The sequence below is a fragment of the Daphnia pulicaria genome, chromosome 1 (assembly GCF_021234035.1).
Source record: "Daphnia pulicaria isolate SC F1-1A chromosome 1, SC_F0-13Bv2, whole genome shotgun sequence".
NCBI lineage: Eukaryota > Metazoa > Arthropoda > Branchiopoda > Diplostraca > Daphniidae > Daphnia > Daphnia pulicaria.
In genome coordinates this window covers 25,255,906-25,275,785 of record NC_060913.1, presented here as the reverse complement: position 1 = coordinate 25,275,785, position 19,880 = coordinate 25,255,906, and the positions used below count along the sequence as shown (strand labels likewise).

General features: G+C 39.7%; 5 protein-coding genes across 11 annotated transcripts; 3 read left to right on the top strand and 2 right to left on the bottom strand.

Moving 5' to 3' along the window:
- Positions 1–395: 395 nt before the first annotated feature.
- Positions 396–1,881, top strand: LOC124316085 (U3 small nucleolar ribonucleoprotein protein IMP4-like). Its single transcript, XM_046781828.1, has 7 exons — positions 396–519; positions 589–697; positions 755–868; positions 945–1,060; positions 1,120–1,424; positions 1,489–1,643; positions 1,701–1,881. Exons 1-7 carry the CDS (start codon positions 517–519, stop codon positions 1,826–1,828), a joined length of 930 nt encoding a protein of 309 aa, XP_046637784.1. The 5' UTR covers positions 396–516; the 3' UTR covers positions 1,829–1,881.
- A 2-nt stretch (positions 1,882–1,883) lies between these two features.
- Positions 1,884–5,688, bottom strand: LOC124314438 (protein P200-like). Of its 4 annotated transcripts, none has more exons than XM_046779625.1 (7): positions 5,524–5,688; positions 3,221–5,448; positions 2,937–3,151; positions 2,657–2,871; positions 2,446–2,592; positions 2,220–2,373; positions 1,884–2,145 (listed from the first exon to the last, which is right to left on the bottom strand). In XM_046779625.1, exons 2-7 carry the CDS (start codon positions 5,412–5,414, stop codon positions 2,131–2,133), a joined length of 2,940 nt encoding a protein of 979 aa, XP_046635581.1. In that variant the 5' UTR covers positions 5,415–5,448; positions 5,524–5,688; the 3' UTR covers positions 1,884–2,130. The 4 variants fall into 4 exon arrangements, with proteins under 4 accessions (XP_046635581.1, XP_046635591.1, XP_046635609.1 ...); XM_046779635.1 differs by having other exon boundaries at positions 3,221–5,443; XM_046779653.1 differs by having other exon boundaries at positions 2,446–2,586; positions 5,524–5,687.
- Positions 5,689–5,894: 206 nt separating this feature from the next.
- On the top strand, positions 5,895–8,037 carry LOC124315422 (cysteine protease ATG4C-like). The gene is made up of 6 exons (XM_046781096.1): positions 5,895–6,488; positions 6,563–6,895; positions 6,957–7,033; positions 7,101–7,264; positions 7,327–7,405; positions 7,470–8,037. Exons 1-6 carry the CDS (start codon positions 6,097–6,099, stop codon positions 7,856–7,858), a joined length of 1,434 nt encoding a protein of 477 aa, XP_046637052.1. The 5' UTR covers positions 5,895–6,096; the 3' UTR covers positions 7,859–8,037.
- Positions 7,926–15,252, bottom strand: LOC124315349. Of its 3 annotated transcripts, XM_046780983.1 has the most exons (8): positions 15,191–15,252; positions 14,977–15,127; positions 14,816–14,908; positions 14,351–14,433; positions 14,152–14,295; positions 9,318–9,773; positions 8,590–9,241; positions 7,926–8,529 (listed from the first exon to the last, which is right to left on the bottom strand). In XM_046780983.1, exons 6-8 carry the CDS (start codon positions 9,708–9,710, stop codon positions 8,123–8,125), a joined length of 1,452 nt encoding a protein of 483 aa, XP_046636939.1. In that variant the 5' UTR covers positions 9,711–9,773; positions 14,152–14,295; positions 14,351–14,433; positions 14,816–14,908; positions 14,977–15,127; positions 15,191–15,252; the 3' UTR covers positions 7,926–8,122. The 3 variants fall into 3 exon arrangements, with proteins under 3 accessions (XP_046636939.1, XP_046636947.1, XP_046636955.1); XM_046780991.1 differs by lacking the exons at positions 14,816–14,908; positions 14,977–15,127; positions 15,191–15,252 and adding an exon at positions 14,732–14,749; XM_046780999.1 differs by lacking the exons at positions 14,816–14,908; positions 14,977–15,127; positions 15,191–15,252 and adding an exon at positions 14,565–14,583.
- Positions 11,308–13,284, top strand: LOC124315789 (E3 ubiquitin-protein ligase RMND5A-like). 2 transcript variants are annotated; one of them, XM_046781520.1, is made up of 7 exons: positions 11,308–11,620; positions 11,706–11,833; positions 11,893–12,024; positions 12,090–12,357; positions 12,421–12,689; positions 12,754–12,911; positions 12,986–13,284. In XM_046781520.1, the coding sequence occupies exons 1-7, from the start codon at positions 11,476–11,478 to the stop codon at positions 13,053–13,055; spliced, it is 1,170 nt and encodes a 389-aa protein (XP_046637476.1). In that variant the 5' UTR covers positions 11,308–11,475; the 3' UTR covers positions 13,056–13,284. The 2 variants fall into 2 exon arrangements, with proteins under 2 accessions (XP_046637476.1, XP_046637475.1); XM_046781519.1 differs by having other exon boundaries at positions 12,980–13,282.
- Positions 15,253–19,880: the final 4,628 nt, after the last annotated feature.

Genomic DNA, 19,880 nt, shown 5'->3' with positions numbered 1-19,880 from the left:
ATTACTCTCACAAGAATAAAATCTCGAAGGCCGACACGCAGTGGCATTTTTTTATCGTGGATAAAAATTCAAATTTTTTTTAGATGACTAGATCGCATAAGCACACGTTGGCATAAGCATAATATTTTTGAACGAATACACTTTTCTAAAAATTAAATTTAAACTTTCTTTTTTTGAAAAATAATCGGTAACAATCATTTTGAGTTATGACTATGTCTTGCAATTTTTGCAATGTCGTGGTACTTCTCATTTTCTCAATCTCAATTGTCATGTCTTTTATAACGAGACTTAATTAACTAGCTTGTATATGTCTTACTCAGGTTCGGTTTGCCTTTTTGAATTTGCCGCGCGCCATCGAAAAAATCGCACTCTGCTGTTTTGTATCAAATTGAAATCTGGCAACATCTGTTGCAGACGAATTTGGTTTACCGCATTGGCTTCCAGCTCACGTGACACGTGTTTGACAGCCACCAAAAATTGTTTCTTTTCTGCAATTGTTGATTTTGACTTAAAAAAATGGTAATTCAGTTGCCATAAAAAGTGTGTGAGATTCCAATTGATCAATAATTTTATCAATTTTGTGATTAGCTTCGCAGACAAGCTCGTTTACGCCGAGAGTATTTGTATCGAAAATCCTTAGAGGGACGACAGAAAGCCATTCAAGACAAAAAAGACCGTTTAAGACAGGCTCTTGAAGGTACATCCTTTACAGTTACATTTAATGAATATAAATGCTAATGATTATGTTTATTAGAGGGTAGGCCTATTGACACTGATCTAAAGAGACAGGCTATTGAACTTCAAAAGTCTTTGGAATGGGAAGATGCTGGACCGGAAAGAGCAGCCCTTCTGGGTGGAACAGATACAGGTAACATAATTGTACCTGAAATTTTTGTCTTGCATTTAAAATGCTCTTATAAAATATGACTATACTTTCTTTCCAGGTGGTGGGGGTACATCTCACATGGATGATGAATACAGGTGGGCGGGAGTGGAGGATCCGAAAATCATGATAACAACATCTCATGATCCTTCTTCTCGTTTGAAGATGTTTGTTAAAGTAACTAAAACATTTTAATGATATTAAATGAATTATAATTCACAATTATTCCATCATAGGAGCTGAAACTGGTTTTCCCCAATTCACAGAGGCTTAATCGGGGCAATTATGAAATGAAACAGCTTTTGGATGCATGCAGAGCCAACAGTGTGACTGACTTCATTGTCGTTCACGAACATCGAGGTCAACCAAACGCTATCATCATTAGCCATTTGCCTTATGGTCCGACAGCCTACTTCAACGTATCAGATGTCGTGATGCGTCACGATATCCCTGACATTGGCCCCATGTCTGAACAGTATCCACATCTTGTATTTCACAACATGAAAACTCCGTTGGGTCAGCGAGTCATGAACATTCTCAAGTATGAAATAACTTCGATCTTTTATTGACTGTTTTAGTTAAAATTATACATGCGAAATTCATAGGTATCTTTTCCCGGTTCCGAAAGAAGACAGCAAACGAGTAATAACTTTTGCCAATCACGACGACTTCATTTCCTATCGCCATCATACCTACAAAAAAGGCGAGGCAGGAAAAGGCATTGAACTGAAGGAAGTTGGTCCACGTTTCCAGTTGCGACGTAAGCTATTTCTAGTTTCCTGCATTCATATTTCAAGACTAACAGTTTTGTTTTTAGTATATGATTTGAAGTTGGGAACCATCGACCAGGCAGATGCAGCAGACACAGAATGGGCATACAGGCCTTACATGAACACGACCAAGAAGCGACGATTTCTTTCAGACGACGATGGTTGGAAAGCTTAATCAATTTTGATTTGTAAACTTACTCATGAAATAAGTACAAGTGGTGAAAATCATCGACGTGTTCATAAATGGTCATTTTAATAACTCCGTGTGACTAGCACAAGAAAATAAACAAGAACTTATGAATAGTATGTGAACTGGATAGATGCGTTAGAAAGGAGTAATTTTTTGGGACAGACCTGTCCACTGAACAGTAGGAAAAAGTGAAAGAAAGAGGAGCTAAATTTGAAGTTCTGTTATCTTTGCAACGAAAAAAAATATGTTGGGCGTTTCCAGAGGAGATTGTTTCCATCACGAGAAAATCACAAGAAAGTGCACTGCAAACAAAATGAAATCAAGTTGGTAATTCAGAGATAAATCATACATAGCAATTTTCTTTATAAAAACTTACGTCTTTCTTCTTCGAGGGCTGAGGCGGTGGCGGTGAGCGCTGACCTGTAGCTGGTGGTGACTGCGAGCTAGCTGCTGCAGTTTCCCTCTCGACAGTTTCAGCCTCAGCGGCTTGTCTCTCTTCTTCTTGCTGCAACTGACGAGCCAACTCCAAACTGGAAAATAAATGTTACAAAATCCTATTATTCAGTTTCATTTATCAAGTACGTTATCTTTGAATGACTTACTCCATCAATTCTTGAGTAGTTTTTTCATCTTCGGCCAACGTTTTAGCGACATCCTCCCCTACATCTCGAACGACTTCTTCTTGAACAGCTGCGGGCTGCTCTTGTTGCTGCTCCTCTTGGAGAGACAAGGCCACTAAGAAACTAAACCAAAAGGATTTCAAGAACACATTAAACCCGGTTCCAATTGACCAGAGACACAATTTGAGACTACTCATGATCAATCTGTTGCTCGGCGGTCAATTGAGCGGATGTATTGGGGGAAGCAGAGTCGCCGCTGGGTGCGAGTTCTGGCTTGGGTGGAACTGTGCGGAAATGACTATCGACAAACTGGCCGTCACCATCGATGCTGCCCAGAGTTTCCCAGACCACGCTAGATTCACCAAGAAATCCTTGGTCAGTCACCAACTGCAACAGCTCCTTTTGACGCTGTAAAAAAAACCATTTAAAGATTAACGCACAGAAATAAAATTAAGAAAAAAAAACTGGATTACCTTGTAAATAGTACTGAAATGATTGTTGCGGAATAGCACCCCGATTTCATCGTCTTCCATAGAAGTTGTAAGCTCGCTAAGTCCATGATAGGTTAGTTGTGATGCGCTACGTTCCAAAAAGTTTTCAATCACCAAAGCCTCGAGCACTGCGTTTTCGTCATTGGAACACTTTTGACTGATCACTTTCTCCACCAGCTGATTGTAGCCAGCTTGACCTGATTTCAATAAATGTAAAATTTCAGATGTTACGTAAAAGTCAGAAATATCCCATAAAATTAACTTACCAACGGCTGCTACTACTTCTGGAGTTTGCGGATCGACTAACCAGCCGTGAAAGAGGGGAATTCGTAGCAAATCAAAAATGATGCATTCAGGCGTATACTCAAAATCACGAACGCCGGTAAACTTGACATTGACGTCCAATCCAGTCTGCAACTTTGGAAGAACGGCCATTGCGTCATGCATGTTCTGCTCATAGTTAAGGCGAACCTCCCCACTGAGATTCTTAGGAACACTTTCAAGCATTGCATCGCCAATGTACTCCATCAGCTTTGCAGCCGAAACGATCTCTAAATGAGTTGGCAGCGTGATTTGACGTCGGAGTAGCAGGACGTTAATAATAGCTACCAAGGGGCAGGGACCATTTTCATTTTGCGTCACAATTCCGACATTCTTGTCCTTAAATTGAATGTTCTTGATATGATGAAGCATATCACCAGGTGGAGTAGTTTCCACTTTTGAAGAAGGCGACGACGATGAAATTGGGAGTGCTGTTGGGGGTGTCGGACTCCTTGCTTGGAAGTCAGAGTTCATAACTGGACTTGCAGATTCCACCGTGGCGATAGTTGCTAAAGACACAGCCTCTTGTACAGGGTCGCACATGGGAACATCAACGATCTCTTCACTTTTAGATTCTTCGACTTTGATCTCGGACGATTCGTTGATTTCGGCGGACTGACTGACGTGATCAACTTCACTAGCAACTGCCACAGGTTGTGGAATGACATCTTTTGGCTCCATGTCAATTATTTCTTTGCGCGTGTTCATCTCTGGCTCAGGCATGGGAGTTGCTTGAACTATTTCAGTTTGCACCTCAGGAATTTGTTCTTCCATAGCTACGGGAATATTTTCTTCTTTTACAACTGGAGTGGTTTCTTGTTCCATTGCTGCCGGAATATTTTCTTGATCCATTGCTACCGGAATATTTTCTTTTTCCACAGCTACAGGAGTACTTTCTTGTTCCATTGCTACGGGAACCTTTTCTTCTGCAACAGCTTCCGGAACCTTTTCTTCCGCAACAGCTTCCGGAACCTTTTCTTCTGCAACTGCTTCCGAAACCTTTTCTGCTTCAACTGCTTTCGGAACCATGTCTTCTTCAACAGTTACCTCTGTCTTTTCTTCTTTAACTGCTACTGGAACTTTTTCTTCTTCAACTGCAGTGGAAACTTTCTCTTCCTCCATTATTATTTCATTTCCTTGAATGAGCGGGTCATCTTTTTGCAAATCAATTGGTTGAGCTGTTTGACGTTCTCCATCAGGACCTGTTTCTTGGAATAAGGTGTCGTTCTTCTGCTCAGTAACTTCATCTTTGCCTTCTTTAAGCTCAGCTTCAGCATGGAATGTTTGATCTTTACTCGGCTCAGTTTCTTGGATTGACAGTCCTGACATTATCTGGTCAAGGCTTTCTTCCACTTCTTGGTTACTTAATTTTTCATCAGTCGCTGGTGGATTTTCAACTGAATGAGTTTCTTGTCTGGGTTCTTCTTCCTGCTTAGCCATGTGTACTTCTTGATGTCCAGAGGATTTTTTGCCATCATGTCCATCTTCTGTTACCAACAAGTTTTCATCAACCTTTTCTTCAATGGGTGTATTGGTTACCTGTTCAACTGTTGATGGCTGTTCAACCAAGGGGGTATCTTGTTGATTCTTTTCATCATGTACCAACTTCAGTTCTTCTGACTGGCCAGTTTTGCCATCATTCGCATCTCCTTCAGGTTTTGTATGCAAGTTCTCTTCAATGCTTTCTTCCTTCTTCTCTTCTACTGGTTTCTCTTGTGTTTCAGGTGAAGGTACATTAACAGTCAATGGAATTTTTTGCTCTTGCTTTTCTTGCTCCTCAACCTTGTCAACACCCTCTTGCTTAGTGGTAGTCACACCATCATTGTCACAATTTCCTTCTCCATCATCTGTCATAAATAGGTTCTTTTCAACACTTACGTCAGATTCATTGTGCTTTTCTGGTGATTTTGCTCTTTCTGACAAGTTTGTTTCAGGTTGAATGGATTCGTCTTGCTGCTGTGACTTGTCCACTTCTTCCTGTGTACTGGAGTGACTATCAAACAAAATGTGCTGTTCTGGGCGGGGCTGGTCCTCAATCTTCCACTCAGAATTAGGTTTTTCCACTTCTTGTGCATTTGCAGAATTTGGACTGCCAGACTCTACCACCCAGTTAGGGGACGTCGACGTGACATGATCCATTTCGTGAAAATAATGGTTTGACTGCTAACCTAACCTATTGAAAAATTCAAAACAAGGTTAATCATTTGAATTTGTCATCTAATTTCAACTAGGTTTACGGAATCATTACTTGGTTGAGAGATCAAATATTGAATACCACTATCGCTTTAACGATGCTGGAACGAGTTTGAGGGAGTTTAAGACACTGAAATTTATCTCTACCTAATGGGCGATTCTGACTCAGAAACGTCCATGAAATTTTTTCTACTTTATTAATTTTCTTCACCACAAGCAGCTGAGTTTACAACGTTGTCATCCAACATTGTTGTGTCGCCAATGGATATTAAAAAGACTTGAGTAACTATTAATTAAAAAGACTTGAGTATTAATCTATTATAAATTTAGAGAAAAAAATTTCATTGTTTGATTTACTGATATCATTTTTTCTTATTTGATGATAATAAATTGCGCCGTGATGCAAATAAGGCAAGGAATTTGTATTAAAGGTGGCGCTACTTGTAAAAAACGTTGTTTTCGTTTTCAACTTTTTATCGAGTTTTGACATTGAATTATTTTGCAAATCCACATGTCCTTAATGATTCATTCCTTTCTCTTTCTAGTACAATGGTGGCTGTGATAGAATAGAGCAATGTTGCGTTGATTTGTGGTCAACCCTTTTACAAGTTTTTCTTAAGCAATATAAATGGCTTTTTCGAGACGATCCGTAGCAGTTGAAAGTAATAAACATTCGTATCAGAATTTATCGTTAGAACAATCCCAGCAACTTCTGCTTAGTGACAGCCATAGTAGCACAGAATCTCCAAACAACCAAGATGCAGAGCAGTGTTCACGCAATATAACTGAAGAAGAAGCAAAAGAGCCAGAAGATGGAGATAGAGTGAAGACAAAGCTTATTACTATGTGGAACAATGTACGCTACAGCTGGAACTTCAAGACCAAAACTCACTTTTCTAAGGATTCCCCAATCTGGCTGCTTGGGAGGATCTATCATCAGTCGCACAAAACTGATGACAGCTCAAGTTTACCTACAAACAATTTTGAGGCTTTAAAGGGTGATTTTTTCTCAAGAATATGGTAATATTTCAACATATTGATTTTTTCTTTCTCCATAAGAAACTCCATGTTCTTTTTTACATTTTATTTCACAGGTTGACGTATCGAAAAGAATTTCCTGTTTTAAATGGTTCCTATTATACTAGTGATTGTGGCTGGGGCTGCATGTTAAGGAGTGGGCAAATGCTGTTGGCCCAAGCACTTGTCTGTCATTTTCTGGGTCGTGACTGGAGATGGAATGAAAGTGGAGCTCAAGAACAACAGACTTTACAGGAATCCCTTCACAGAATGATTGTTCAGTGGTTTGGAGACAAACCATCTCCAGCATGCCCCCTATCTATTCACCAAATGGTCTCACAAGGTCACATATCAGCAGGGAAGAGACCAGGAGACTGGTATGGACCATCATCTGTATCATATATAATCAAGTAAGCTAAACAATCTTTTGTGTGGGAAACATTAAATTCATTTTTTTCAATGTTTATTTAGGCAAATTTTACAAAGAGCCACTGACACATATCCTGAACTTGATACATTAAGAGTTTATATAGCACAGGATTGCACAGGTATAATTGTTTTTAAGTCTATTTTAGTATAGTCAGCAGCTTTAAAAGATGGTATTTTCTTTTGCAGTATATTTAGATGACGTAAAGCAATCCTGTTCGAAAATTTGCAATTATGAATGCGAGGAAACCGACTACGAATTGATCGACGACCAATGGAAGTCGCTCATACTTCTCATCCCTTTACGTCTGGGCGGTGAACGGATGAATCCTACTTATGATTCTTGTCTTAAGGTTGTACACCTCGTGTTATCAGACTTTTCTTGTAAATTTTTATTAAATATTGCGTTCTTTAGGGTCTATTGTCGTTGGAGCAGTGTATTGGCATCATCGGCGGTAAACCCAAACACTCTCAGTACTTTATTGGTTGGCAAGGTACAATCATTCCACGTCATTTGTCGCGGAGCAATAATGCCCAACTTTTAATTCCTTTCAACAGATGATTATCTCATTCATCTGGATCCACACAATTGCCAAGAAATGGTAGACGTGCTGATCCCCAACTTTAATCTCAAATCGTTTCATTGTCACGAACTTCGCAAGACGGCTCTCAAGCAAGTGGATCCTTCCTGCTGCGTTGGGTTTTATCTGCGCTCGCAAAGAGAGTTTGACGAATTCCGTCGCAATGTCCAGCACTATTTGGTGCCACCGCAGAGCAAAGGTGACTATCCGATCTTTGCCTTCAGCAGCGGAAGCAGCCCGCACGTCGACGACGCCTGGTTCCAGCAGAATGACGACAGCCTATCATCTTCCGCTGCGAGACCGTCGTCAACTTGCGGTCCATCGACCGCAGGCGATAATTATCTTGACGATTTCGAAATCCTCTGAATCCTACACAGACACAAGAAAATATCCCTTTTTTCTGAAAAAAACAAAAGTACTACCGTTGACAGTATCACCAGAATTTCTTGTAACTGCCTACTTATTATCTATACTAAGATCGGACCTTTATTCCTTCACCCAATTGTACAGAATATCGAATACAACGTCTGTGTTGATAACATTAACCACAAATGCCAAAAAGGAAACAAAACATGGTTGACATGTCGGTAGCGTCATAACTGAATTTAATTTATTTAATTTAATTTATTTTTAGTCTAGGGCGATAAAGCTTCGGGGACTCGAATGGGGTGTTCTTAAAGGGCTGCCGATACTGAAGACTTCTTCTATGGAAACGGAACCGAAAGGGATGAACAGGTCTGATGAAATTTGCTCCTCGTAGACTTCGGATTGGGACCCAGTGGTGGCGGTGACTTCGTAGGATTGTTGCTCCTGGCACGTTTCCTCGGTGGAAGGCCCGATAACATCCGAATAAAAATTCTCTTCGTAAGTGTCTTCGTTGGACGTGAATCCTGGGCCGAGAACATCAGAGGACGGCTGCTCGTCGTCCACCGATTGACTGGAAACGGTCGCCGCCAATTCCGTCGCACTCATCGCCTTTGCCCGTTTCAGCGAACTGCGTCTCCTCGATGGATAGTGTTGGTTATCCTGGCTCCTTTCTGTGAATTCAATCGAGAGTTTAACAGACAACCATTTTAATTAATCAACAACCAACCAACCTATTCCGCATTCTTGACTGCTGTTTATGAACTGCCTGTGGTGACTTTTGGGCCAGACGGTGAACAATTCCGGGTCGGCAAAAGGAGCCGATTTCTCACACACTTGACACTGTTCTCCTCCTTGAACAGATCTCAAGACAAATGCTCCAATCGGACCGCCAACTCGCGTCGGCACATGGATGTTCCGGGCGTTTTCGCAGCAGCCGCTGAGTCGGGCGTGTCGGACTCCATCGATGAAGAAAGTCAGACTGAAGGTGAATCCCGGTTGACGTCGGGAAACGATGGCAAAGTCTTCGCCGATACGCAAATCGGCCACGAAGACTAGAGCGTTGGCACCGCCTAACGGTTGCTGTTCGATGCGGATGCTGTGCATCCGGGCGGATGAAACCGGCGTCTTGTGGCAACTGCTCGGGCGTGGCTTCGAAGGATTGCCAGTAAACTGGAACCACAAGACGCATCGAGGAGCTTTAGGCTGTTTGGGTTGCGAATGGTTGACACTCAAACTCTTGGTGACGACCGGAAATGTGCTGGAACTGGGTCGATTAAAGGCCACCACAGTCGGATTGGCGCAGACACTGTTGGACGGGACGAATTTACGCCACCAGGCGTAATGAGCACTCCGTTGTTGTAGCCACTCTTCAACGTGATCAATCTAATAATTCCACCAATAAATAAAAATAATTTCAAAATTGAATTCCACCAAATAAAAAGTAAAAAATTGAACTCACTTCGGTGACGGGTTTGTTGTTGCGAATTGTAATTTTGACGGTGGGGGTGTTGTTGAACCGAGATTTCTTCTTGGTTTTCTTGTAGTTCTTACCTCTTTTGCTGGTGCTGGATGAACAAGTCGCTTTGGAAGGTGAGCCGTTGATCTGATCGACGAGTAACGAAGCGAAACTGACCGTCAAACTCTCGACGGGCTGTTGTCGGTAGGGACTGCTCTTGGTTGGACGTGAAGACGATTTGACTATGGGCCGGATGCGATGGACGGGCGATGATTCGGACGTCGACGTGTGTTGATTCATCTCCCGCTGAAGATGGACCCAACGCTCGACGATATCGGAAGGCGTTGTCGACCTGGGCGAAGACGACGAGATTGGACGGTTGCAATCGTCTTCCATTCCGGCAGCACACCCTCCGCGATGAATCAACTAACACAAAATGTCCTGGCTAATCTATCGAGACTAAAGAAGCAAGAAGAAGTTACCAAGTTTGTCAGTAAAGCCTTTGAATTGCACACAGGCGACTACGTGACTGTTTAATCGATGGCCTCCATTTTCTAAAGCTGAGGCTGGTTTTTTGTAATACTTGGCACTTGAGAAAAACGTTAGTGAAGAGAGTGTCAAAATGTGATTACACGACTGTCAAAAAATTCGCGACAGATTGTGACGTATTAGCCTTCACGATGATGAATGAAACAACACGAAAAAAGGTGTACAATATGATTAGATAAGGCGATACATACAAATCGTGCTGCTCGGCTGCGTTTTCCTTTGAAGCTAGTTATCCACGTTATCCATCATTGTAGTTATGGAATGGTTTGATCAATATCACTGTAGCACAGTAGCACACCGCCCTGCTTAATCTATACTAGGATACTATCTATACAGCGATCGACATAATACACGCGCGTACGTTCTTTCCACAATTGCATTTAGAGAGTCTAGGCCATTGGTAATAATCACACCATTTACATAAAAGAGGTTTAATAGGGTTTTGAAATACCACGGGTTGTTAAACGGGTCTTGTTATTGATAATAAAATCGTGAAATCGTGTAAAACTTTTTATGGTCGATAAAAACAACGCTCTAAGAAACGGGTTGAAATATGCACGGAGTATTCATCGGTGGGTAGTGAACCGTGAGGAAACAGATGGGAAATAATAATAAATAAATGGGGTTGTAGTGGGAGTGAGGGTTGCGATATTAATTTAGTTCCGAACGAAATCGGGCATACCGATCGTTCCTCATTAAATACGTGATGAAAATTCGCTAGGCCAATTAAAGCTGTGCTCAATGCTACATACCGCACGAGAATAGCTGAAACTTAACTTGATTGTTCGTTCCGCGAGGAATCTATTAGCGGTGAATTTTTAACCAACTAGTAAATAAATAGCATCTTATTACAATAGATCATTACGCTAATTTTATGAGAATGATGTCTAAATTGTTACAATTGATTGAGAATGACGTGATTTCATATTTAACAGTGTAAAAACGTGGTTTGTTGAACGCTTGGCGTTGTTATAAAGCACGTACAAACGATTAATGATTTTATAGCACGCCATTAAAATGTTATTGCATTTCCGTGCCTGTCTTCAATTGCCCCACCTCTATTCTTCCCCTTACTCTGTACGAAAGAAGGTGAAACGAGAGTGTGCACAATCTGCAATTGCTATTCCTTGGAAGCAAGATTTCGATTTCATCGTTATGATCCCGGGAAGTAGAAAGCAGATGGAAACGCGGAAGCGACGTTTAGAGAAACGGAATAAAGACGTTGAAAAAACATCTATGGCATTGCGATTTAGAAGAGCAGAGAGAAGGGTCGAACGAATCGTCGCGGAAGGTTGTCGCGGAGGCTGGCGGCCAACATCTATACGTCAGTGTTCCTCGAATGGATAGGATTCGATTGTGATAGGTACGTAATATTTTCTCTCATTGAGGGCCCATAGCAATAATTGTTGCAGACTCGGTTGAATTACTATTCTATCTATTTAGATAAGAAAACGTGTGGTGACAGGCAGTAAAGTTTAAAACAACTAAGAGGAAAGTCCAAGGGTTAACAAACGTCGTCGCCTTTTTGAAAAGGCGACATCCTCTTTGTTAGTCTGCTGGCCGAGTGCAAGAAGTAAACATCAAACCATTTGGCAAAAATAAACAACGGAAAATGGAAGTGCTTGAGGCATGCAATAATGTTGGCCAACAAATTGATGCAGCACTCAGTAATTTCGCTACTACCTATAAAGAAGGGGAAAGAAAGATTGAAGAAGCGACTGAGATTTTACTATCAATCAAACGTGATTTTGAACAAAGTAAAGTGCTCATTTATGTCATCATTCGTGCTAGCTAACCTTGCTTTTGTTTGTGCAATTATTTATTGTTTTATTCTATTTGTAGAGCAAGAGGTTAATGCCAAAGAATCTCAACTTGGAGTATCAAGAGTCAAAGAGTGCCTTTCCCAGCTGAGTAAACAACATAAAAGGATACAGAAATCTCTTTCAAACATTGAAAAAAAGATTGAAGCAGTACATTAACCTTATAAAAGTACTGTTCATTGTTTGTTAACAATTCTTTTTCCTCACAGAACTTTCAGCGAGGGTGTGGAGTATCAATTTTCCCTCCAATATTGCCAGACTCTGAAAAATTACTGAACCAAGCCATTTGCCTCCACTTACTAAGAAATGGATTTGTAGAATCAGGAGTTGAGTTCTCAAGGGTACGTACATAATTTTGTTTTAAATGGTGAATGGCCTTAATTAACTTGTATTAAAACTTGCTTAGGAATCTGGACTGGAAAGAGATGACCGTATTCAAGAGGCCTGTAAGCTCACAGAAATCCAGGGAAAGCTCAAGGAGAATCATTTAGATGCAGCTATAGCATGGGCTCAGGGCCACCATCAAGAACTGTTAGAAAAGAACAGTGATCTGGAATTTAAGTTGCACCAAATGAAATTCATTCAAATTCTGTCCCAAGGATCTCAGTGGCAAAATGAAGCTATTGCTTACGCAAAGAACCATTTCCCATTGTTCTCCGATCGTCATAAAACAGGTCCGTCTACAAAAGTCTAAATTTTATACTGAAAGCGATGACATTTAGATTTTCCCTTTACAGAAATAGCCAAAGTGATGGGCATTCTCCCCTTCATCAAACGTGGAGTTCACAATTCACCCTACGGACATTTTTTCGATCCTGTTCTTTGGACCGAAATTAATCAACTCTTCAACCGGACAGCAGCTGAAGTTCTTGGCTTTAGTGTCGAAAGTCCCTTGTCAACTTCTATTAATGTTGGAGTGATGGCTTTACCGGTATTCGAGAAATTTCAGAAAACCATGGCTGAAATGAAGATCCAGTGGGATATTACATCTGATACTGAAATGCCAGTAAGTGGTTACAAACCAAGTGTAAAATTAGGAATCAAGATTTTTTAAATTCTATTATTCTTAGATTGAAATTGACACTGACGGACGGAATTATCATTCGGTATTTTCTTGTCCTATCCTCAAGCAACAATCTTCTCCTTCCAATCCCCCAATGAGACTCCCCTGTGGCCATGCCATGTCACTTGATGCAATTAAACAAACACTGGCTTATTATAGTGGCAGGTAAGTCTTCTGAAACAATTTTTGAATCCGTCTAAAACTATATTCCGTTTCATTTCGTTGTTGTCAAGCTTTAGGGGATCGGCGAAATGTCCATATTGCAAAATGTTGTTCGAAAAATCTCAAGTTACTGAATTGCACTTTTAAACCCAGCTCGTTTCTGATTTCATATTGGTCTCTTTCTGATCGTTTTTGTCGGGCTTTTTATCAATCAAACATTTAATTTCAATCAACGGCCGTTTTGAAGTTGATTTAACATGCAATGAAGTAACTGGAAATGTTTTCCCAATCTCACTTGATGTTTCCTAATAATTCAATCAGAGCGTACTATGGATGCCCCCGATCATTACGCTATTTGCCTATTTTGTATGCAGAGTCGGAAGTTTTCAATAAAATAATCATGTTTTTTAAATTGATTACTCGATCTAATATACTACGAAAATTGCACACCTGACTAGTTATAGCAATAACCAGTGCTCCTGAAATTGAAGATAACCTATTAAGACTTAACTTGAATGTGAATGTAAAATTCCTAAAATGTCGTAGATGGTAGAAAATGCGGAAAGGAGTTTTCATCCTCGCAAAAGAAAAGATCGAAACAAATATAGGAAAGAGTTGAATACAGTGCGGTAATTGGCCGTTTCCTCTTCATAACGGCAAGAAAAATTAAAAAAGAATGCAAAGCAAACCAATCACGGCAAAAACGGGCAGTTATGAATTGACTAGGCGAAAGCGAACTACTTGGAAAAATAATGACCATCAAAAAGGTTATTTTTTTAAAAGACGATTCTTAAAGTTAGTTCTAAACTCTGTTATAGATCTTCAATAAACAGCTAGCAGTATTTTCATTTGAGACAAGATTTAATAATTTTGCATTTTGGGTTGAATAAAGTGGAAGAGAAATCAAAATTGGTCGCTAAGGGTCGTCAGTCACAGAAAAGCAAAATAGTGGAATACGCACACGGAACCGGAAGTTCCTCAATATTTTGTGTGGCGACAAGTGGAAGGATTAAAACGGTTCTCATTTGGCCTGACAGGAAAATGCTCGAAAACAAATTCCTTCCTCAATAAAGATAAAAGGATCAATATCCAGCAATATGTGTGAAGATAACGTCTTCTATATTGATGTCGAACTATTAACGGGTTAATCAAAATGATTAAGGTTTGTTGTGATGAAGAGAGCCTGATACGAACGAAATGAACGCATTTCCCACAAAAGCAAATAGTAAATGCAGGCACTCACGTTATTGTCTGAAGATATGCGTTTTCGTTGGTGTGTGTTTCGTTGGTGTGCGTTTCGTTGGTGTGCGTTTCGTTGGACTGGTCTGGTTGATACAAAAAGTTGCATGTCTTGTGTGAACAGATAGATGACCTCTTTACTGGTATGCTATACAAAAACATTGATTAAAATATTTGAATCTCAACAAGTTACATAAATTTACCTTGATGTTGCTTCAGTCTTTTCTATAGCACAGTTGGTATTGGTTTCCCAAAATGCAAGTCACCACCTTGAAATTGAGGATATCTAAAAGTTTGACACAAAATGTAACATTACTTACAATATTTAAAATAGAATCGTCCAGTCCAAATGAACCAAAAGAGGCCATGAACAAAAATATATAATCATGTTTTCTAACAAACCAAAAGAATTCCTACCACACTATTTTAAACTAGTATTTCAGTGCTTTAGATTAGTGTCGCCAAAGTTTCACAAGTTCTAAAAATGAAAATGACCACAACATATTAATGTTAGAAAAACCAGCAAGTAGGCCTATACAAATGTCTTTAATAGTTAACGAATTTGGAATTTCCGACTTGAATACCGTTGATTTAGTCCAATCCATTTAGCCACATTCTTTCTAACTAAAGAAAACAGTGTATAAGTATATATATATATATGTGTACACCTCTGCAGAAACTTGAGTTGCCTTGTCTTCTGGTGTCTCCTCAGTCGGTTGACAGGCAACTGCAACGTCATCAGACAACGCAATTGATTCAGCCTAAACAGACAATGGGAAAAATTTTTGGACAATGATTTGGTTTGCAAATTAACAAAATTAATTGTCACCTGTAGAGTGTCACCGCTGTTGGTGCTTTGCTCAGCCGAGTCGGCATCGCCCACACTGGCTACACCACGCCTGCTGTCGTCGTCGGCCATGTTTTCCGGTTGGATTGTTAGTTTTTATTGAAAGCTCCACCCCAATACTAAGAATTGAGCACTAAATACAGTGAAAATTTTACTACAGACATAACTAATATAACTTTAAAGTATTACGCCTTACCGTAAAATATGAGAGAGTAAAGATTACAAAAGAAATTCGCCAGAGAGTAGGCTAGAACATGTGATTGTAAAACACATTGCCAGATCGACGTTACATACAACCACTTGCTTGAAATAAAAAATTCAATGTGTCAGTACTAATTAACGGTGTCCACCCGTTTCGGCACTTTTTTCGGCACTTTCGATTTTGGCGTTTTCGGCACCCATATAAAACGCTTGGTCCCCCCTTGTATTTAAAATCTCCTCGTTCATTAAAAAATCTTTCCGTTTCGGCACTAATATTCTCCGTTTCGGCACAAATTGTGTCTTTTTCGGCACCAACTGTGTCCGTTTCGGCACAACAACAAAAAATTATTTTTCAAGTAATCTAGGGGTGATTTTCATTTCCTTCATCAAATTCACCACGTCTACCTCTGCCTCTCACAACCCACACAGAATCACCACTAACCTCATCATCAACTCCTCCAGAAAAGTTTGGGAATGCGTTTTGTGCAAAGAAGTGGGAGACAATATTTTAAGACAAATAAAGGAAATAGGCTACTTCTAATCTCTGAAGTCATCTTAAGAAAAAAACGGGTAAAGACGGTAAAAACGATTCTGATGATATGAATTTAGACTTCCGAGTCTAATGAATGGCCAGTCGTTTCATGTAGGAATCGAACCCTTCTATCCCGCATATTATTCGAATGCTATGCCACTGTGCCATGAGTCCCTATTCAGCTGAACGAAGGGCAAGTAGAAATCGTACCAAACTTACTAAATAAGACAAACAGATCTCATTTCCGACCTTACGATTACACCATTCATTTTTGCATGGTTAGTTATAAAATATGCATCTTAGTTATAAAATTAATTTCGTCTAATGCAGTTTATTATATCAGAGATTCAAACCCGGATGTCCCGCACTCAAGCTGAATACTATGCTTACACGCCAAGAACTCAGTTCAATTCTAAAGAAGTACGAGAACAGATCGCGCCAATTTTCATTTTTACCGATACTGAGCAGCAATATATCTGAAAATATAGATATAAGATATCGATACATCTGAAATCTGAAATTGACGATAAATCGCCATCCCTAATGATAATGAGCAAATAAACTTTATGAATAAATAATCTAAGATCTGAGAAATGTATATAGCACTTGATAATAAAGCGTCTAAGAACAAAGTGGGGTGTAGGCGGTGCCGAAACAGACAATAATAGTGCCGAAACGGACAAAAATGGCTAAGAAAACATGCATCGAAATACCAATACTTAGGACCACCTCTGGTGGCGGTGCCGAAAAATACAATTACAGTGTCGAAACGGAAAAAATTGGTGCCTAAACCGCCAAAATTCAAAGTGCCGAAAAAAGTGCCGAAACGGGTGGCAACCCTAATTAACTAATTGTAAAAAAGGTTTAATTTTCAAATCTATAATTTAAGAAATTTTTGAAAAACAGAAAAAAAACTATACAACATTTTTTGGTTGCATTTGGTTTTGGTTGTGTTGAGGACTTGGCAACGCTTCCATCTTTGGGAAAGAGAAATCGGCCATTTTTTCTTGATGACATTAAACAGTTATTCAGCACACAAAACGAGTGACGCGAGTCAAGAACAGCCCACCGAAAAAGAATTCAGAAATTTCGAAAAAGTAAGTTTTTTTTTAATTATTCCCTTTTGCCTTGGTTTTTTTTGTGTCTTTATTCTGTTTATTCCAAGCGTTTTAATGTTTAGTTCTTTTTGACGTTTTCAGATATTGAAAATGATGTCATCTAAATTTTTGATCAACGTGACCTACATTGACGTCTCAGTTCGTGGTAATCTAGAGTCATGTCTGTATTTCTACGGTTACCGTGAACCAAAGGAGATATGTACAGATAGGTTCATCCGTAACTGCCCTCCCCTTGCCGAAACATTTGTTCTTGTGGATGTCTCCGCAATATTTGACTACACCACCTTCACCCGGCAATGGAGTGATTTGGCAAAGCAGTTTTTTAAGGCCAATATAGAAGGTAGAATATGGGAAGCCATACCCGTGGCAATGTACGGTGAACATCAAGGTGTACGGCTGATGGACTCAAATAATCGGCTTCTGGCAGATGTTTTGATTGAAGAAAAGTTTGCAGGACCGGCTACATTTGAACACTGTGAGGGGGGATTGCCCTTTCATCCAGCAGCAGTTCTTTCCAACATTCACCGCATGGTGTTCCTTAAATATCCCTTTGGCTTGCCTACACAAGGGCAGCCAATGCCGCGGAACCAGAAAGCAAAGGTGGTTTACGTGGACGACCCGTCGAGTTTCCGCGTACAGCTATTCCATTCTGGCAACAGCCTGGTACGACTTGGTTCACGACTACACACGTTTTATTCTGGTAAAATGTTATACATTATTTGATGGTTTTTTATTATTCAAAATTAACTTTGTACTGTTTTTTTTTTTAAACAGAAGAAGCCAGGCCGTCCATTAAGAATCCGCGGGTCGGCGCGCCATGTGTGGTTAAATACGACAATGATGGTATTTGGTACCGAGGACAAATTCTTAAAATCTGTGATCATTACTGATGATGATTATTATCATTACTGATCTGTGATTCCTGGCACGTGGAGGATTTAAACCTATTTAGCATTAACAAGCATCACCTGGGTAAACCAAAGTATTGGCTCGTGTAAGTGTTTTTTTTCCATTTGTTTCGCCAACATTCAAGATGTAAAACCATCATTTCATCTCATTCAGGGTGTCTTACCAGTACACGGAGCAGTTGCGGGAGCTTTTCCGCAAGCAGGTACCATATTACTACGACTGCTGTAAAGCTGCGGACTGGTGAGTGTTACTTCAACTTACCTTGATGTTCGTGTTGTTAATGTATGTATGTGTTGTTAAAAGGCACAAGGGGATTGTTGTGTTGCCTCAAATGCTGTTGGCTCAGACTCCACCCATACCTTTTCACACTTTGAAACAGTGTGAGGGGGATTATGTGGTGACCTGTCCATCAGCATTTCATTTCGTGCTCAACGGAGGCGCCAACTTTGCCGAAGCCATGAATTACCCCAGTGAGGAGTGGACGTATTACAGTTATCCATTCACAAGGTGCACATGCGCCCATAAAGCTGGTTATACAGCCATCGAAAGGTTATTTAAATTGCCAAAAAAGGTATCTAAAAGGCCAAAAAAGGTTAGTTGGTTTTTAGTAACGCGATAACACAAGAATTATTATCAATTTCTTTGTAAATTGCAATAGGTTTAGCCGTCAATGAGTTCTCTTATCCACTTCCCACACATCTTGGTTTTGGTTTAATGATTATCGATTGCATAGAGAGGCGTGAAATCAAATTGCCTCATGCTGTGAGTTCATTATGCATAGGAATCACCATCTCCTCTCAAACATGTCAACCAAGGAAGCTGGTTCTAATATCAAACATTTTATCCATCAGATTCATGTGACGCTCCATTTCGTAATTTCCCCAGCATCATTTTTGAAATATAGAAAAAAACCTAGCAATGAATACACATCCATGTTTCCACATTATTGACGTGTCAATGACTTTGAATTCCATTTGTATTCCCTTGCGTTGCCCCACACAATCAGACGTCCTTCGACTTACCCCGTTGCCGCTACCCCACCTGACTATACGCATCATCTTACCGAGCCAACCAACTACACTTAGGCACCCATCACTGCTATTCTGCTCCAAGTGACTACACCAACGCTCTTAAATACTACTCCAGTTAGAAAAATCTATTTCATTTGACAACAAAAAAACAGATTTATTTCTCGTTCCTTTCTTAGTTGACATGGCAATTAGATAATACGATCCATGTGGCCATTGCGGCGTATAAAAAGCGTGACCATTGAGGACACGATCCAAGCAACAACTTGTTCTAGTAAAACATAATAACAGTATTTTTAATACTACAAATATATACATCCAGATAAACACATATATCTATTTATATTTGGAAAATCATATTTACCGGCATTCCTATAAACTTCCCAACATGAAGACTACAGCATCACGCAGTCGAGCAATCCTGAATTCAACAAAGCCGTAGTGCGAGTAGATATTTTCCATGATCATCGATAGACATCCGACGGACGCAGCCAAACTTGGACAAGCTGAACTGAATTATACACAATATATGCTACAAAGGCATAGGATACAGGATACAAGGCTACAGGATACAGCAGCATGCTATTGAAAACCTTTCATTTGTTACTTGACTTTACTTTGGTTCATCAATCTGATTAAGTGATTATTACTAACAATAGCTAACAAGTATAAGAGTGACGAGTGACGACGTGACATGGGAAAAGCCGGGCCGAACCATTCCAAACTAAACAAAGAACAATAAAAAACAAATGTCGCCATTTTGAAAAGGCCATGTCTTTTTGTGTCACAACGGTGTCGTTTTTATTCTAATTTTAATTACCTTAACATTAATTCATTGTTTTTTGCTACATTAAATTCAAAATATTAAAAATTTGATTAAATTGTGATTTAAAAAATTATTATAACTTCAATTTAAATTAATAAACCTCGGATTGGCGCCGTTGTCGTGGATAAGAGTTGTACTGTATTTTTTTGAACTTTGAAAGAGGATTGGCTGAATGTATTAAAATTTCAGCAGTTGCATTTCCTTTCTTTTTTAAGATTGTTAATTCTATAATTTAACTGAGCTTTTAAATTCATCCGCAAAGTAATGAAATG

Bases quoted from the DNA above. Each gene is read 5' to 3' on its own strand.
- LOC124316085 (XM_046781828.1), top strand. The intron at 1,061-1,119 runs GTAACTAAAACA...ATTCCATCATAG, and splicing joins GTTTGAAGATGTTTGTTAAA to GAGCTGAAACTGGTTTTCCC. The intron at 1,425-1,488 runs GTATGAAATAAC...CGAAATTCATAG, and splicing joins CGAGTCATGAACATTCTCAA to GTATCTTTTCCCGGTTCCGA.
- LOC124315789 (XM_046781519.1), top strand. From the start codon at position 11,476: ATGGAAGTGCTTGAGGCATGCAATAATGTTGGCCAACAAATTGATGCA. The intron at 11,621-11,705 runs GTAAAGTGCTCA...TTCTATTTGTAG, and splicing joins CAAACGTGATTTTGAACAAA to AGCAAGAGGTTAATGCCAAA. The intron at 11,834-11,892 runs GTACATTAACCT...TTTTCCTCACAG, and splicing joins TTGAAAAAAAGATTGAAGCA to AACTTTCAGCGAGGGTGTGG.
- LOC124315349 (XM_046780983.1), bottom strand. From the start codon at position 9,710: ATGGAAGACGATTGCAACCGTCCAATCTCGTCGTCTTCGCCCAGGTCG. The intron at 9,242-9,317 runs GTGAGTTCAATT...TGGAATTATTAG, and splicing joins ACAACAAACCCGTCACCGAA to ATTGATCACGTTGAAGAGTG. The intron at 8,530-8,589 runs GTTGGTTGGTTG...TTGAATTCACAG, and splicing joins CAGTCAAGAATGCGGAATAG to AAAGGAGCCAGGATAACCAA.
- LOC124315422 (XM_046781096.1), top strand. From the start codon at position 6,097: ATGGCTTTTTCGAGACGATCCGTAGCAGTTGAAAGTAATAAACATTCG. The intron at 6,489-6,562 runs GTAATATTTCAA...TTTATTTCACAG, and splicing joins GATTTTTTCTCAAGAATATG to GTTGACGTATCGAAAAGAAT. The intron at 7,265-7,326 runs GTTGTACACCTC...TGCGTTCTTTAG, and splicing joins CTTATGATTCTTGTCTTAAG to GGTCTATTGTCGTTGGAGCA.
- LOC124314438 (XM_046779625.1), bottom strand. From the start codon at position 5,414: ATGGATCATGTCACGTCGACGTCCCCTAACTGGGTGGTAGAGTCTGGC. The intron at 2,872-2,936 runs GTAATCCAGTTT...TTTTTTTTACAG, and splicing joins ATTTCAGTACTATTTACAAG to CGTCAAAAGGAGCTGTTGCA. The intron at 2,374-2,445 runs GTAAGTCATTCA...TTTATTTTCCAG, and splicing joins ACTACTCAAGAATTGATGGA to TTTGGAGTTGGCTCGTCAGT.